The sequence below is a fragment of the Oncorhynchus keta genome, chromosome 1 (assembly GCF_023373465.1).
Source record: "Oncorhynchus keta strain PuntledgeMale-10-30-2019 chromosome 1, Oket_V2, whole genome shotgun sequence".
NCBI lineage: Eukaryota > Metazoa > Chordata > Actinopteri > Salmoniformes > Salmonidae > Oncorhynchus > Oncorhynchus keta.
The window spans coordinates 60,621,197-60,639,937 of record NC_068421.1 but is presented as its reverse complement, the minus strand read 5'-3'; the positions used below and the strand labels follow the sequence as shown (position 1 = coordinate 60,639,937).

General features: G+C 43.3%; 1 protein-coding gene across 1 annotated transcript in view; it reads left to right on the top strand.

Moving 5' to 3' along the window:
* The window catches only part of LOC118389851 (RNA polymerase II elongation factor ELL-like), a 46,432-nt gene that overhangs the window by 12,334 nt on the left and 15,357 nt on the right, over positions 1–18,741 (top strand). The window contains exons 2-6 of the mRNA XM_035779767.1: positions 8,891–8,935; positions 15,028–15,149; positions 15,933–16,096; positions 17,286–17,536; positions 17,859–17,983. Coding sequence (XP_035635660.1) covers positions 8,891–8,935; positions 15,028–15,149; positions 15,933–16,096; positions 17,286–17,536; positions 17,859–17,983 — 707 coding nt within the window. The remainder of the gene's footprint in view (positions 1–8,890; positions 8,936–15,027; positions 15,150–15,932; positions 16,097–17,285; positions 17,537–17,858; positions 17,984–18,741) is intronic.

Here is an 18,741-nt window from a genome sequence, read left to right as displayed (position 1 = left end):
ACACACGTCTTGGTAAAACCAGAGGGGATCTCTTGTCCGGAAAGGGACGGGTTGTATTGGAGAAGATCTCTATTCTGTTGGTTAGAAATATGAAGTGCCTGTTTCAATGACTGTTTGGTATTGTTACTTGTGAAATTTAAATTCTCACATTGCATCACACATTCCAAATCATTCACTCAAATCTGACCACGGGTGTTGGTTTTAATACATTCCTTGTGCGTTGTCTTTATGCCCAATTTGCACTGAATCTGCATTCACCATATAGTTTGTTCAAGTTAGCACCTCATTCTCATAAGGATGTGGCAAAGGAAGAACCTGAACCTTTTTGATGTGTCAAAAGTCACCCATGATTTGAGAACACTAAAAAACATAATTATATGACTAATGGGAAAGTACTTATGCCAGGGGCTACCCTGTTCAGTGCCATGTTCTCAGCTGCCAGTGTGAACTCTGGCTGTGTTCAGTAAGGCCCTATAAAATCTGCATTGTGGGGAACGTGGACGCAATCACGGAATCCAGACATTAAACCGGAATTGGACAACATAAAATGTATGGAACTAAGTAGGAAGTCAACTAAATGTATTGAACTTAATCAGGAGAAGAAAAGGCATCAGTGATTTCATATTTTCTAGCCTCTTTCTGAAACCTGTGTGTAGCCGTTAGCGACGCTAATGATAACCTTCTGGTAGATGGAAAGGCTTTTTGTAAAGTGTTCTTAATTAAATGTCAACTTCAAAGTAACCTATGCCTACCTGGCAGAATGAGATCATGACTATTGACATAAATCCAGTGTCCATTTGTTTTGCAAATCAAATGTTATTTGTCACGTGCCAAATTAAGCAGGTGTTTTATTTGTTTTATTTTAATTTCACCTTTATTTAACCAGGTAGGCTAGTTGAGAACAAGTTCTCATTTACAACTGTAACCTGGCCAAGATGAAGCATAGCAGTGTGAACAGACAACACAGTTACACATGGAGTAAATAAGTCAATAACACAGTGGGGGGGGAAAGAGTCTATATACATTGTGTGCAAAAGGCATGAGGAGCTAGATGAATAATTACAATTTAGCAGATTAACACTGGAGTGATAAATGATCAATGGTCATGTGCGGGTAGAGATACTGGTGTGCAGAAAAGTAAATAAATATAAACAGTATGGGGATGAGGTAGGTAAATTGGGTGGGCTATTTACCAATGGACTATGTACAGATGCAGTGATCGGTTTGCTGTTCAGATAGTTGGTGAGGGAGATAAGTCTCCAACTTCAGCGATTTTTTTTTTTTTTTTTTTTTTTTTTTTTTTTTTTTTGCAATTCGTTCCAGTCACAGGCAGCAGAGTACTGGAAGGAAAGGCGGCCAAATCAGGTGTTGGCTTTAGGGATGATCAGTGAGATACACCTGCTGCAGCGCGTGCTACGGGTGGGTGTTGCCATCGTGACCAGTGAACTGAGATAAGGCAGAGCTTTACCTAGCATGGACTTGTAGATGACCTGGAGCCAGTGGGTCTGGCGACGAAAATGAAGCGAGGGCCAGCCGACTAGAGCATACAGGTCGCAGTGGTGGGTGGTATAAGGTGCTTTAGTAACAAAATGGATGGCACTGATAAACTGCATCCAGTTTGTGGAGTAGAGAATTGGAAGCTATTTTGTAGATGACATCGCCGAAGTCGAGGATCGGTAGGATAGTCAGTTTTACTAAGGTAAGCTTGGCGGCGTGAGTGAAGGAGGCTTTGTTGCGAAATAGATAGCAGATTCTAGATTTGATTTTGGATTGGAGATGTTTCATATGAGTCTGGAAGGAGAGTTTAGTCTAGCCAGACACCTAGGTACTTATAGATGTCCACATATTCTTGGTCGGAACCATCCAGAGTGGTGATTGCCAGTCGGGCGTGCGGGTGCAGGCAGCGAACGGTTGAAAAGCATGCATTTGGTTTTACTAGCGTTTAAGAGCAGTTGGAGTCTACGGAAGGAGTGTTGTAATGGCATTGAAGCTCGTTTTGAGGTTAGATAGCACAGTGTCCAAGGAAGGGCCAGAAGTATACAGAATGGTGTCGTCTGCGTAGAGGTGGATCCGAGAATCGCCCGCAGCAAGAGCAACATCATTAGAGTCGGCCCGAGAATTGAACCCTGTGGCACCCCCATAGAGACTGCCAGAGGACCGGACATCACAGGAGCGCTACAGAAACATCGCTTACTAATGGTCTCTTGCTAGTGCTCACTTGCATTAACCCTTAGCCTACAATGGTCACGCCCCTGTGTAAAATCAAATTAACATTTTTAAAAATCCACATTAAAATGCGTCTGTTCAAGCTGCGTCTCAATCCGCCTATAATAACGCATCTGAGGTGAAAGGTGGCAGAGCTAAAGCGGTGTTTGTTAAAACATGAGACATCCCGAAAATCGTTCTTCTCACAAAATCTAATGTAGTGTCCAAACGGTTTGGCCCTCAAACTACACTCTTGAAAGATGAGATTCTCACGAACACGATGTTCTGTTTTGCTCTAGGGCATTCACAAGCCTCAAGACTCGTCTGAAGGTTCCCAGGGATTGGTTAGCTGCTCGGATAGCAGAGATGGTGCCTAAAATAAGGGCATAAATGCATGTAAAACATGTACTTATCATATCTCTCAGACAGACACATAATAAAACACATTTTGTAGGGCTCTGTCAGTGGTTGCGTGTTCTGCAGTGCCAGCATCCCCTCAGTGGAAGCACGACCCTGCTCTTTCCAAAGGCTGCTCTGGGCAGGCTAGCCTCGCTTTATGGTTCACGTGAGCTCCAGACGTGTCAATGAGGAAGGAAACCAGATGGACTTCCTCTTGCATGTCAGTTGTCGTCAAGTATTTTCCCTCCGAATATTGTTCATTACATAGGCAGGCTTGGCACTGCTTAGTGGAATTCATTTTTGTGCTTTGTCTGCCATCAGGAAAATCATGTTATGCTCTTAAGTCTCATCATGCAACCAAAAGTTTCCTCAGTAGTGGTATGTTAATGGCTATGTCTGCTTGACTTGGATAGAGTAGGCTATACACTGACATATTCCCAGCTGTCTGCTGTGCTGCTACCATGGCTTCTTTAGCAGTAATGGTGTACACCATTGTGTAATAGGTTTAAAGCTTAACCAAAGGTGGAAAGGGGAACTTGTTCTTCAATCTTATTTTTCTCTCACACATTCAGATACGGTCAGGCTTTGTTGTAGGTTGAACAGATGATAACACTGATGGGGCTCCAAAACCCCACATGCTTTGGATGGAAGATTGTGTACAACTTGTTTACCAAAGTTATTTTGCTCATAACATTAAAGAATTTGATCAAGTTTTTTGTTTATTCTATTAGGCTTTTGATGAACTGTTTCTCATGCCTATTCGCACAAATGATGTCGATTTCTTAAGTCTGGCTATGTCACGATGCATTTGATATCATTTTACTGTGCTGTTGGGTACATTGTGGTATCCAGATGTCCGTGCCAGTGCCATCCTGGGATATACAGTTTTACCAGTAGTGCACACAAGGGGTGCTGTTTTTTCAAAGTAAACCAAAAAAAAGCCCATAAAACATCACTTACCAGAATGCTAACAAGTACTAAGAAATTCTCATAGCGGATGTTATGTAAATGCTAACGAACACATGCAATCATGTACTACTAGGACAGGCAACCCAGCTCAAATTTATGCAATTATCTCAAAATGCAGTTTGCAGCACACACAAAACAAATATTAGACAGCAGAGTGTTAATACAGGAGGGGATTGTCTCTGCTACTGTTACCAAGAATCTTTATCTTGCAAGTTAACGTTAGCCCCTTAGCTAAAGTTAGAGAACCCAAGCTGCAGAGAATGTATTTGGCACATATTAACTTAACTTACGAGATATATATAGTTGGCAAACATTAGTATTGAATTTCAAGTGTAACTTGATCACCTCACTTAAGTTCCCCTGCAGGAGTGACTCACCTCACGAAGCTCCCATTTTGCTAATTTAGTTTCTTTGTAAACAAACACGACTGCCTTACACTGTTGTAGGCTTCATGACTTCGTCATAAAAAATGATCTAGCAGGCAAAATGAACATGTTCTGCATTATTTATTAGTGTACAATTTGACTGCTTGTATTTATTTAAAAAATATTCATATTCAAATCCCCAAAAACGTCACTTCCCAACAAGTACGAAGGCAGTGGTTCCTAAACGTTTTATAGTCCTGTACCCATTCAGCAAACATTCAACCTCCAGCTGCGTACTGTTTCTAGCACCAGGGTCAGCACGTTCTCAAATGTTGTTTTTTGCCTTCATTGTAAGCTTGCCACACACACTATACAATACATTTAGTATTCATAAGAATGAGTGTGAGCTTTTGTCACAACCCGGCTCGTGTGAAGTGAGAACGAGCTCTTATAGGAACAGGGCATAAAAAATAATAATTTTATAAAACCTTTTGTTCATTGAAAATGGTGAATAACTCACAACAGGTTAATGAGAAGGGTGTGCTTGAAAGGATGCACATAACTCTGCCATGTTGGTTTGTATTGGAGAGAGTCTTAAATCATTTCCCACATAGTCTGTGCCTGTATTTAGTTGTCATGCTAGTGAGGGCCGAGAATCCACTCTCAAATAGGTACGTGGTTGCAAAGGGCATCTGTGTCTTTAACGGTGCAATATGCCGAGGCAGGATACTCTTGAGCACAGCTCATTCCAGAAATCTGACAGTGGCTTCTGATTTTAAATTTAATTTTCATAGAACTGCTTGTTGCAATTTCTGAGGCTCAATTGTTCAGATATCAGTGGACTGAGGCAGGGCATGAAAGGGGTAACGAATCCATTTGTTTTTGTCATCCGTTTCAGGAAAGTACCTGGGTAATTGCACATTACATTTACATTACATTTAAGTCATTTAGCAGACGCTCTTATTCAGAGCGACTTACAAATTGGTGCATTCACCTTATGACATCCAGTGGAACAGCCACTTTACAATAGTGCATCTAAATCTTTTAAGGGGGGTGAGAAGGATTACTTTATCCTATCCTAGGTATTCCTTAAAGAGGTGGGGTTTCAGGTGTCTCCGTAAGGTGGTGATTGACTCCGCTGTCCTGGCGTCGTGAGGGAGTGTGTTCCACCATTGGGGAGCCAGAGCAGCGAACAGTTTTGACTGGGCTGAGCGGGAACTGTACTTCCTCAGTGGTAGGGAGGCGAGCAGGCCAGAGGTGGATGAACGCAGTGCCCTTGTTTGGGTGTAGGGCCTGATCAGAGCCTGGAGGTACTGAGGTGCCGTTCCCCTCGCAGCTCCGTAGGCAAGCACCATGGTCTTGTAGCGGATGTGAGCTTCAACTGGAAGCCAGTGGAGAGAGCGGAGGAGCGGGGTGACGTGAGAGAACTTGGGAAGGTTGAACACCAGACGGGCTGCGGCGTTCTGGATGAGTTGTAGGGGTTTAATGGCACAGGCAGGGAGCCCAGCCAACAGCGAGTTGCAGTAATCCAGATGGGAGATGACAAGTGCCTGGATTAGGACCTGCGCCGCTTCCTGTGTGAGGCAGGGTCGTACTCTGCGGATGTTGTAGAGCATGAACCTACAGGAACGGGCCACCGCCTTGATGTTAGTTGAGAACGACAGGGTGTTGTCCAGGATCACGCCAAGGTTCTTAGCGCTCTAAGTTCTTTTCGCACATCAAAGTCACTCGGACGCTTCGCTATATCACATTTGACATTGTCCATAAGCTTGAGCTCATTTGCACACAAAAAATCATACAATGATGGAAAGACCTGTTGTCCTTAATGCAGACCGAGGAGAGCTCCAACTTCTTAATCATAGCCTCAGTTTTGTCCCGCACGTTGAATATACAGTTGAAGTCGGAAGTTTACATACGCCTAAGCCAACTACATTTTAAACTCAGTTTTTCACAATTCCAGACATGAAATCCTAGTAAAAAAAATATTATTTGTAATAATGACAATTACAACAATACTGAATAAACACTAACTTAATATAATACATCAATAAAATCTATTTAGCCTCAAATCAATAATGAAACATGTTCAATTTGGTTTAAATAATGCAAAAACAAATTGTTGGAGAAAGTAAAAGTGCAATATGTGCCATGTAAGAAAGCTAACGTTTAAGTTCCTTGCTCAGAACATGAGAACATATGAAAGCTGCTGGTTCCTTTTAACATGAGTCTTCAATATTCCCAGGTAAGAAGTTTTAGGTTGTAGTTATTATAGGACTATTTCTCTCTCTCTACCATTTGTATTTCGTATACCTTTGGATGCTCCTACCTGGGCTTGAACCAGGAACACAACGACAACAGCCATCCTCGAAGCAGCGTTACCCATGCAGAGCAAGGGGAACAACTACTCCAAGCTTCAGAGCGAGTGACGTTTGAAACGCTTTTAGCATCCCGCTAACTAGCTAGCCATTTCACATCATCGGTTACACCAGCCTAATCTCGGGAGTTGATAGGCTTGAAGTCATAAACAGCAGAGCTGTTGGCATAACGCACGAAAGTGCTGTTTGAATGAATGCTTATGAGCCTGCTGGTGCCTACCATCACTCAGACTGCTCTATCAAATCAGACTTAATTATAACATAACACACAGAAATGCGGGCCGTAGGTCATTAATATGCTCGAATCCGGAAACAATCATCTCGTAAATGAGCCGGGCGGCCCAAACTGTTGCATATACCCTGACACTGCGTGCAATGAACGCAAGAGAAGTGACACAATTTCACCTGGTTAATATTGCCTGCTAACCTAGATTTCTTTTAGCTAAATATGCAGGTTTAAAAATATATACTTCTGTGTATTGATTTTGAGTAAGGCATTGATGGTTATGGTTCGGTACACGTTGGAGCAACGGCAGTCCTTTTTCACGAATGCACACCGCATTGATTATATGCAACGCAGGACACACAACTAGTAATCTCATCAACCATGTGTAGTTGTGATGAGTGATTATGATTGATTGTTTTTTATATGATAAGTTTATTGCTAGCTAGCGACTTACCTTGGCTTCTTACTGCATTCGCGTAACAGGCGGGCTCCTCGTGAGGCAGGTGGTTAGATCTTTGGACTAGTTAACCGTAAGGTTGCAAGTAGTGAGCTGACAAGGTAAAAATCTGTCGTTCTGCCCCTGAACAAGGCAGTTAACCCACCGTTCCTAGACCGTCATTGAAAATAAGAATGTGTTAACTTACTTGCCTAGTTAAATAAAGGATAAATAAAGGTGTAAAAAAATAAAATCTGCAAAATCGGTGTCCAAAATTACAGATTTACAATTGTTATGAACTTGATATTGGCCCTATTTAATCGGTCGACCTCTACACCCCCCCAACGGCGTACCCCACTTTGGGAATACTTGTAATAAGGAATCGTTAGACAACGCTAACTAAATGCTAATGAGGCCAACATTTTGTACGTTTCTGACCTAAACCATCCAATTTAACTCAAATGCTACTTAACCAGCAAGGCTCTTGTTCCAGGATGGGATTCTCTGCTGTCAACAAGCGACTGCTTGATTTTTGGAAGAAGCAAACCACTTAACTAGCTACTAAATTAGCAAACCAAATGTAAAACTGCAGAGCATTTAGGATGTAATATTTATAGAATATCTAGCTGGCAAACATTTTAGTTGTGAATTCCATACTGTGATTAGATCACCTGGCGCATGCTGCACAACCGTGTGACTCACAAGGCACCGGTGTCTTGTCATTCATTGTGTGCTTGTAAAACAGTGACTGGGGACTACAGTAAGCTACTGTATGTAATGTGACTGATGAAATGAAGAACGCAATGTTCTTTATCTGCTAATGTATTGCACAAGTTGACTGCAGGTGTTTACGTAAAGTAGCTACAAATATTTAAATAGATTTGAATGCTTAAAATAAATAGTTTTGGCGGTAATTATAAAACCATCCCGTGGCTTGTTCCAAATACCCCGGTATACTGGCCAAGCCTATGGTCATCAGGCTATGCTCAATGCTTGTCTGATTTTTATGAGTGTGCTTTGCGAAAATCTAGAGGATTTATTGACTGTTTGTACCCCACAACTTCATTTATCAGCCTCATCTGGGGGCTGCTAACAGCTAAAAATATTTAGAAAAATGTCAGCACCTTGAACACTATACTGATTGACTGGCTGTTGTAATGAACGGCCTCTGTGCTATAAAACAAATGACTGCCCAGGTACTGGCATGCTGCTTTTTATGCAGATACAGATTAGCTGATGAATATGCCTGTATCTGTCTGCTTGTGTATGTATATAGGTGAACACATATGAAAAGGAGGAAGCTCTGCTGATTGAAGTTGATAGCCTGCTGCTTGCTTTGCATTTCAATCCTGTCACCTTCTAAAGGGATGGTTTAATGGGTTGAGTGATAGCAAGGCCTCAACGTTTAGAGTTTGGCGCGGCATTGCGAGGCAATTTCCACTGCACGGGGGCAGGTCCAAAATGAACTCCAATCTGAGTGCTTGATGTGAAATACAGGCTGTTACCCCTCATCCAAAAATGACATTTTTAAAAGCTCATGCTGACAGTGATCCACTGAGTTGGTATGCATATGGGAAATAAAGGGACTACTTCATCACCTGTTGCTGCTTGACATATTAGTTCTATCATAATGTTCAAAGGACATTAGCTAGATTATCAAGATGAATCCTTTTGTATGACTAGACTTTTTGAAGATTCATAACAAGGGTAATACGATGGTGATTTCGAGATGGTTAGATTTCTCTATTGCACAGTGCTTTGTGCAGTGTGCCTGTCACTTGAATGGGCCTTACTGAACAGCCCACTCCATTTCCCCACCAAGCAGGATCTATGAAGTTTTACCCGCTAAATTTACTTGTTCAGTATGATCATTTTTCAATGTGACTGTTAATTTGTTCTCGTCCATCTCTCTCAGGGCCTGTCTTCACAACCACTGATACGATTTACTGGAAGCCAAGGGGTAAGTGCATTTGTAGTTTTTATAAACCTTTTAATTTTCTATCTGTCCGAGTTAAATTGGGATCACTGTCTTCAAATGATATGTTCAGTTTGCACCACTTATCAGTAAAGAATGATTAACTCAGTGACTGTCCTGTGTGTATAACCAGGCACTGACTAAATTGCCTCTGTCACTGCAGTGAGCTGTATTTGTTGTCTGCAGGTGACTGGCAGGATTAGATTTTCCTGTAATTTTAGGGTGGCTGCACTGAGCAGGAAGAGCACAATTGTTCTCACAGCCCTGGAGTAGTGGTTCCCCTCCCAGTGTGGAGGGAAAGGAAAGGAAAGCTGAGAGACAAGGACCCAGACCAGCCCATCACTCTTCCAGTTCTAGCAGCAATAGCCTGTACAATTCACCCATACATTCTGCAGTAGCATTAAAATAGTTTTTTTCTAAGGTGAGCGTTGTTGCATTCTCATTATGAGCAGCATTGTATTCATTCAAGACATTTAGCTCTGCTAGTCCAACGTTTCTCCACCAAACGAAAGCTTACTAATGTGGGTCACAGTGGAGCAGACTCTATGTCAGAGGTAAAACTTTTCAAACAGTTCATGTCTTGCCTTATACCCTGTGGTGTTTACTGTGTAGATTAATATATTTGTTATCATGTCAGAGGTCTCCAGAACTTAAACTGGAGCGGTGCCTCAGATCTTGCTAACGTGTCTAATTTATTGGTTTGGATAAGCTAGGTAGGCCTTACGTCTAATCAGTACTGTTTAGGACTAGATAAGCTAAAGCTAGGTGGGCTGCCTGAACAGTAGCATGTAGAGAAGGAAGGTGGGTCCTAGCAATCCAGGGAGTGATTATAGAAAGAAAGGTTTCTGGCCATTGGATTGTTCTTTTTAACTTCTCTCTTGAATGTCTTTAACCCTCAGTCTGTAATATTTGATAAATCCAGAGTATTGAAGGAGCAGCTGATTTATTCTTATTGTGGTGTATCGCCATCAGATGCCTGCATTTTTCCTCCCTGGCTCATTTCAGATGCTTGTATTGGGAGAGGAGGGATCAGTAATTGGTCCTATCAACTTGAGATCAGAGGGTTAGAAAAGATGGTGTTTTTCCGTGATGAGTTATGGCTGGGCTGGATTTGAACCTTTTTAGAGTTCACTGGAACGCTAATGAGAGCGGGTAATGAGGGGGGGAAAGCTGCTAAATGATGTCGGCTGCTCCGTGAGTCCCATAACATTAACATTCATTCATATTGGCAGAGCTTTCATTCACAGCCACTTCCAGGGTCAGGGTGCCATAATAGAACCAGCTCAAAGAACCGCCAGGAAAGGTAAACATCCTGTTTGTATCAGTGTTCCTCAGGCTGTGTGTCTGGCTGTATTTGGCGCGGACCGGTATGTGCCAGCGACGATGGCCCCCCGCTTTACACAGCCTCTCCTGCCGCAGTTTAATTAATTATAGTGCTGAGGATGAGACCAGAGGAGCTGCAGTGACTGGCCAGTCCTCTCGAGTCCCCCCCGGCCTGAAAAGAGGCTTTGTTTGCTAAATAAAAGGGGAGAAGGGGGTTGAAAATGGTTAAAATCCACTTGCTTTTCAAATGTTAGCGGGGTAGGGTGGGGAACTGTGTCTGGGCCAGAGGGTACACTGGAGTGTGCTGTTCATTCAGCTTTTTGTTGAGGGTGAACTTCCCCTCTTTCCATGCTCCCATTTTTTCATTTGAACATTTGCTCCATGTTTTGGTAATGCATCATTTTGTTTTAGCATTTCCTCTGGGAGATGGCTGCTTCCAAACTTTCTGGTTTGGCTGGATGCAGTGGTTTATGGAGGGGCACTGTTTTTTGTGGATTAACAAGGCTTATAAAGAGGGTTGTCAGTCACCACCTGATGGTAACATGTCTACGTGAAGTTCCAGTGTACATGGATAACTGCCAGTATGCTCAGCCAGTAGCCCATTACTGCAGCAATACTTTGGTTGGCCCCATGCCTGCAATGGGAACAGGGCATCTATTACGCGAAGTCTTAGTCAGGCCCGGTTCTGTCATCCTGTAGTGTCAGACTGACTCACCCCTCTGCCTTCGTGAGTTCCATTCCCTCTTAGTCATCTTGGGTTACACACACACACTTCCATTATATGTTTTGTGTGTGTGTGTGAGGGTAACACACTCCTACCGCTGAGGAAGATTTCAACGTAAGTGTATAGTGTGCACATATGCAGAGTCACCTCAGTTAACAGGAAGCGGTGAATGTTGATAACATTCAGCGGAACCTTTGAGTGCGGAAGCATGACTGTTTTCCTGTATTTGTTTTGTTCTTGTGACGCAAGATTAATGTAATATCCAGGCTACCTCAACTGGACAATTAGTAAATGGGGCTAATCCCATTGAGTTTCATATAAACTTACAAGGCAATCCGTTGATAACTCTGCGCTGTGAAAGGCTAGATCTCTTCATGTGGAGCATGTAAGGCAGGGTTTTACTGGAGCGGAGGCTCAGCATCTCACATAACAGAGCCCTTGGCTCCCAGGAAGGCGGGGACACTTATTTATAGATGGCCACCTGCAGGCTTCACATGTGTTGGGACCTTGGGTAAACAGAGCCGAGTGAATCACTGATCTCCAACACTGCAGGGAGCCGCCAGGGGTCTGTCTGTCAGCCAGCCAACTACCCCAACACAGCCCTTGCCCTGCCTCACTCCTCTCCTGTTAGACAACACAGACTAGCTCACATACCCAACTACCCTCTACCCCAGCAAGCATAAGTCTAGGATAAAATGAGGAAATTTGTTGATTTATCTGTTCCTATGTAGGAGAAGAGGGACGCTTATGTCTGTCCATTCACCACTAAGGTCTAAGGGGCCTGGTTTCTACTAAGGATGTGTTTGGAAATTTGCAGAATAATCTATTAATTTACGTACACTCCACACCCATTGAAAATGGACTGTTAGTAAACGTTGGCAAAAAAGCATAATACAATTTTCAGCCGCACAGTCTGGATAACCTGAAAACAGCCTAACCAGTAAAAGGGTCAGTGAGGTGTTCTCTCATTTTGTGTCTGGAAGTAGCTATCAAGCTTGTCAATGTTAGCCAGTTGCCTTGGATACTTGACTGCCATTGTGGGGTCAGAAAGCTCAGATCAACCCTACTCCAGTGTGCGCTCTGAATTTAAGAATGGACAATCTGACAACGGTCTGAATTTACGAACGCCCAGAACGCACTCTGAGCACACTCACTCCAGATTGAATTTACGAACCCATCCTAAACTAACATATGGAATTGTTTTAAGATTGTCATTCCAAGGATAATTTACCTCTTTGATTTGGAATTTTAGTATAAAAATTAATTGAATTTGGCCTAACTGCTATTAGCCCATAGAAAAGCATATTCCTACATGGCAAAACAGATGGTCAAAATATCTATAAAAAAGGAAGTATGTTTTGAAGGGTCTGTCCTATATCAGAAGGGATTTTGTTTTACACTAGTACTTCCATTATTTGTTTTAACTTGTACTGCGCTACCTTCAGACGAGGCTTGTGGGCATCCTAGAGAGAAACGTGGTTAAGAATCTTACCTTTCGATGGTGTCATATTAGTGTGTAGCCCAAACTGTTAGGATGCTTCAGACAGAAGGTGGTCATGGTGGTACCAACTTCAGACAAATCTTGTGGAGTTCGTATTGTTTGAGTCCTATTAGTTTGTCGGCCAAACCTTTCGGAAGCTTAAGAATGTTTGTGTGACGACCCGATTTTCGGGATGTCTCCTAGTCTGACACCACTGTAGATCTGCCACCTTCCACTGCAGATGCGGGTGGTCGATTTGATACTCAGCCCATGGAAAAACATCTAGATTAAACAGATATTTGCTTATGCTAATTAATTTCCATGGGGCGTGGACATCGACTCTAGGTTAATGCCAGTTTAGCCTACTCACTGTTTCTCTAAGATTGTGGTGTTTGTGTCCTAGATACTGAACTCTGACAGCTCAGCAACACCTGTCTAAATGAATATTGGTATTTTCTTGTTGCTGCTTGCATCTTACAAATAATTTTCCCTCTTTAAAAAAACCAGTGTGGCCGCTGTCATTAGATGCATCTGGACCTCAGCGCTGGGCGGTAGTCATTTCCAAATTTGCTAGAAGTAACACCTGTAATGTTGGCACAGCGGAGCAATTGTCTAAGTGGGGGGTGAGACTCTGTTGCGTCTAGCTGGCTGTGTATTTGCATTTACTAAGAATGTTACAGCACGGAACATGTGGGCTAACCTAGCTCGGCCATGCACCCCTGTATTAGCTTGAAGCCATGCACCCCTGTATTAGCTTGAAGCCTCACCCTGTTACTCATCCCACACCACCACGCGGAATAAATGACACACATACCTATACGGCACGTTTGTTTAGTACACATACAGGCAACTTCCAAAATAATAGCACAGCTTCAATGGCACAGATTCTACTAGTGTCTGGAACTCTGGAGGGATACAACACCCTTCAGTCTCAGGCGCTGTTCCAGAGTATCCCATAAGTGTTCAATTGGGTTGCGATCTGGTGAGACACACACTTGAAATCCCCTATGCTCCTTTGAAACCACTCTTTCGAAGTCCAAGATCTCTTCTAGCCATGGCAGCCAAAATAATGAGCAACTGGGAATTTTTATACATGACTATAAGAAAATTAAGCAACTAACATCTCATTTAACTTAGGAACCACACTTGTGGAAGCTTGAAATATACACAGTGTACCAAACATGAACACCTTGCTAATATGGAGTTAAACCCCCATTTGCCCTCAACAGCCTCAATTCGTCGGGGCATGGACCCTACAATGTGTCAACCGTTCCACATGCTGGTCCACGTTGACTCCAAAGTTTCCGCAGTTGTCAAGTTGGCATGATGGATACATGTACTTATGGATTTCTCAATACCCTAATCCTCCCATCAGCGTGAAACAGAAGGAACCGGTATTCATCAGACCAAGCCATGTTTTTCCAGTTCTCCGGTGTCCAATGGTTTCATTCCTTAGCCCAGCCCACTACAACCGCAGTTTCTTGTTTTTTAATGAAAGAAGTGGAACTCTGATTGTCGGCTGCCATACCCCATTCATGTCAAGGTACCATGAGTTATGGGTCTTGGGCACCGATGTTACGACTTTTACTTCCTCTAGATAGTTTTTAAGTTTGATCGTCTTCTCGGCGTGTCACTGGGAACCTTTTTTTTTTTTCTTCTTTTGGTTAGACTAGTTTGATCTCAGGCTCACTCTTGGGGTGGCAAGTACTCTAGTGGTTAGCGTGTTGGACCACTAACCGGAAAGTTGCAAGATCGAATCCCCGAGCTGACAAGGTCAAAATCTGTAATTCTGCCCCTGAATATGGCAGTTAACCCACTGTTCCTAGGCCGTCATTGAAAATAAGAATTTGTTCTTAACTGGCTTGCCTAGTTAAATAAAGGTACAATTAATTAATTGTCTTAATTATTTATTCACAGCATGCATAAAACAGACAAACTCAGTAGCCTACATATAGTTGATTTGATTAAAACATGTGGAAGAAATACTGGTTCTAAAATTTCGACCGGTCCTTTTTAGTCGGACAGCCTTAGATTTACTATATAACATCTATGGGATCATAGCTTAAACCTGGTCAGTCTGTCATGGGAAGAGGTCTTCCTAAAGTGTTTCCTTTTATTTAGTCAGTTACTTGCTCATATGTGACTGGGTGGTGAGTGGGTTTACTGTATCTGAAGAGGTCACCCAGGGGACAAGTTCAGTGAATAAAGTCAATGCATTACTTGTCAGAACACCAGATGGGCCTGGGGCACGCTTAGTGGGTCAACCAGCATTTAGAGCTTTGCAGATATTTGTAGTTTAATTTCTAAAGCTGATATGGTTCCCCTATTGGAGACCTACTGTACACGAGATTGCTCATAAGTGGTTTTAGTGTATATGGAGGGCAGTGAGAGATTTGGCAAACTGCTGTATGAATAATTCTCTAAATCTGTCACAAGCTGGTGGTTGTATTGATTGTAACAGATTATGGATGACCTTTCCTATATTTATCATTAAATGCACTCTCAGGGAAGGATGTTAACCATTTGATTTATTATTTTCTCTGTCCACAGAAAATCTCAATACCGTGGTCGGAAAATCCGAATGAGCTGAGACTGTTTACTTTCTACTTGTCCAATGTGGGTAGAGACAACCCACAGGGCAGCTTTGACTGCATCCAGCAGTACATCACCAGGTGAGGGACCACAGAGGAACTGGCCTCATCCCCTCTTTGACATATAACACATGCACACATTTGTCACTCATTCACGCATTATATATACATTTAACACCCTTTTAAAGAGTTCTGTTTTGGATTGAAGCTTCTGTACCATGGCCCCATGCGGAGGATTTTGTTAACATGGTTAAGAGCTGAACAGGATTATTTTTAGTACTCTCCTATCTGCTCTAGTGGTCTTCGGCCTATCTGCCTCTGGAGTCTGAAGAACAATGTTGTGCAGATGTATTGAATTGAGTCAGATGTTTGCGTATTGACGTAAGGAGAGGAACTAAGTCTCGGCTCTGACTGTCTGGTGTTTTAACACCTATCATGTCCTCAACCATTTCTAATGAGATGTGTTTGGCTGGAGATCACCCGTCACCCTGGATGCTTATGAGGCCCTAATTCCAATATAAACCAGAGGCAGAGCTGCCAACTTTATTTCATCCTCTGCCAAACCATCATCAAAGTTAGGAGGAATTAAAGGAGGAAACCAGGAAAGATTAGGATTTAATGCAACGTTGGTTTGTTAATGTGTGAATCAACTGTTGAATAGAGTATCAAGTTATAATGCCCTCAAGGCAGTGGTATGTCATGAATATTAACCCGGCTAGGAGCGTTGGGCATAAAACGTTTACTGAATGTACTTCCTCACTAGTATTTATAGGCAGTACAGTGTTTCACCTAAGTTTTTTTTCCTTCAGTGGTAGCAAGGGTAGAGGGTCACTTACTTGACCTTTCTCCTATGTGTTGTCTCAGTGAGGGGAGCATTCAGCTGGACTGCCTGGGTGGAATCCAGGACAAGATCACGGTGTGCGCCACGGACGACTCTTACCAGAAGGCCAGGCAAAGCATGGCTCAGGCAGAGGAGGAGACCCGCAGCAGGGGTGCGATCGTCATCAAGCCTGGGGGGAGATACGTGGGTAAGGCCCTTATGCATTGTCTACACTGAGCTGTGGTCACACCCAAATCAGTCAAAAACATGAGCTACTAATTTAGCCCTAGTCTAGGATGGATGCATACAAGATTTATCAAGTTTATTTTTTGAGAAATGTTCCCGCATGTCTGTTTACATCCAGGGTGAGTGAATGCTGACTCAGTGGGAGGGACATTTTTCATGTGAATGCCGCTCCCTGGTAAACTGTCTCGTATCAGGGTGTGGAGCACGCCAGGCAGTCAGAGCAGTAGCATGCTCATCAGCCAGGCTCTTATTGAACATGTGGGTTATTTCCACATCAGTCAAGCGCTCCGACCTCTAGTGTGGCCCTGTCTAGTGGGAAAGATTTTAGACTCTTATCCAGCCTCCTCCAGGGTAGAGATGCCATTTCCACACTGAAAACACACGCAGGGCTGCTTCAAGTGAACATCAAACATACTGTGTGGGCTTTTTACTAGTCACAGGAGAGCTGCATACTGAAACTGGTTCTGCTGCAGTTCAGTAAAGGCCATAGCAGCCCTGAACAGAAACAAATGTACCTAGAAATCAAACCGCAGAATCTCTATTATGCATTGTTGTTTTTGATTAAACTTTTAGGATACACTGCAATTTACTTGTTGGAGGGGAAGTTAAAACGGTGTAGTGTCATTTCCGTTCACTCCCAAGCTGTCTTAGTCACACTCTTATCTCCACATGACCTTAATTCTGGTGAAAAGTGGCTGAGCTCTTTGTGTAATTGCAGGCTCATGGTTCCCTGTGTAGGGCACAAGGGGCTGACTTGGCAGGATGTTTAGGAGCTCAGAGCTTCACAATGTCACGCCTGTGACTTGGCACCAAACCAATTGCCTAACTGCCCAGTCGCCACAAACGCCATCATAGGTTCACAGATATGTTTAATGTAGCTGTTTGGCCAGGAAGCAGCTTGTTCAACTACTTGTACTGTGGTGACTATATAGACTAGTTGGGTTCATTTATGATGTTCACCCTGATATTATAACAGGTACTGCTCGATGTGTACTTTTCGCTGTTAAACATTTTGATGGCTTTTAAGTGTCTTTTTGAAGATGTACTGTAGATTGATTACGAACAACTTCTCACTACAAAGCCAACCTCTCATGGTTATGTCCCACAAGCCCAACCTTTCGGACACACAACCATGTCTCTGATCTAATCAGGTAAGAAGGTGCAGATCCGGAAACCGGCACCTGGGCTGTCTGACATCGCTCCATCGCGGCGGACGTCGCGGCCTGTCATCATCTCTAGCAGTGCGGCGAAGAAGAGCACGGCGCAGCAGAGGCCCCTGAGGGAGCGCCTCACCCACCTGCTGGCCCTCAAGCCTTACAGAAAGCCTGAGCTCATCCTGCGCCTTCAGAAGGATGGCCTCTTGCCCTTTGACAAGGACTCTCTGGACAGCCTCCTGCAACAGGTTAGTTAAGTCAGTCACGCTCCTAAGGTACGGTGTCTTTCACAACAGGTTAGTTGTACTGGAGCTTGGCAGACCCATGGCCCTTCTGAGCCCAGTGTCCTCAACAGATAAGTTAGTCACAGGACCCAAACCACCTCCTAGAAGTCCCTTAGAGCCAGGGGCTTAGCCTGTGGTTACAGGCCAGCCCTCCAGCCCACTGCAAACAACTCACTGCCAGTGTTGCAGGGTATTAATGGTGTGTTTCTTGAGGATAGGTTTATAAAATGCATTCCTCCAGAATACTGTCATGGCATTAATGTCCTGTATTGATTGCTGTCTATAGGTGGCTAACCTAAATGTGAGAGACAACACCTTCACATTGAAGGACTCTTTGTTCAAGGACATCCAGAAGGACTGGCCAGGCTACACTGAGGGAGACCAGCAACTTCTGAAGAGGATCCTTGTTCGGTATGTGCTAGGTGGTGCTATATTACTATATTGCATGGCATATTAAAACCAGTTATTTTGTGTACAGTTCCACATGTCAACAACTGCCAGTGGCATGAACCAGCAATAATGGAATCCTCTTCACTTTGATTTGTGTACTTTATCACCTCAGCTTTGTCTTAGTTTAAACAAATTGCCTTAGAATCCCAGGTGCTGTAGTTCCAGATATCCTCAGGAATAGTACAGACTCAAGTCTGAAACCAGGCCACCGCTCACCATGTGTGGTTTTCTCTCTGCCCTGTGTTCTTGACAGGCCTAACTGGCTTTTTTACTGGTGGGACCAGGGGGGGAAATCTGGTTTCTCAAGATCTGGGGCAGTAAGGAAATGCAGCTCGCAGCTAAATATAGAACGGGCATTGCAGCGTGCTTAGTTGGGTTTACTGAGTTGACCCAAAATTGTTGGACTCAATATAACAGGGAATATTTCACATTCTCAATGATTAAATGTTTCTGTGGAATTCATCCAAAAGCAAGAGACTCCTACCGTATGTCTTTTTGGACTGCACTTTGAGCCTTTGCTAGCTTATCAGCTAAACACCCTCCCACAATGTTTGAACACCAGCTATGGTCATGCAAGTGTAGTGCAGAAAAATGATTGGAAGACATGTGATGCAACACTGTTCCAGCACATGCTGATCCATGTGTGAGGTGGCACTGGTTCAAGGTCCAGGCTTGAGTTGAGGCTCCTTAGTCTTCAGCTGTGACAGGACCACTGCACA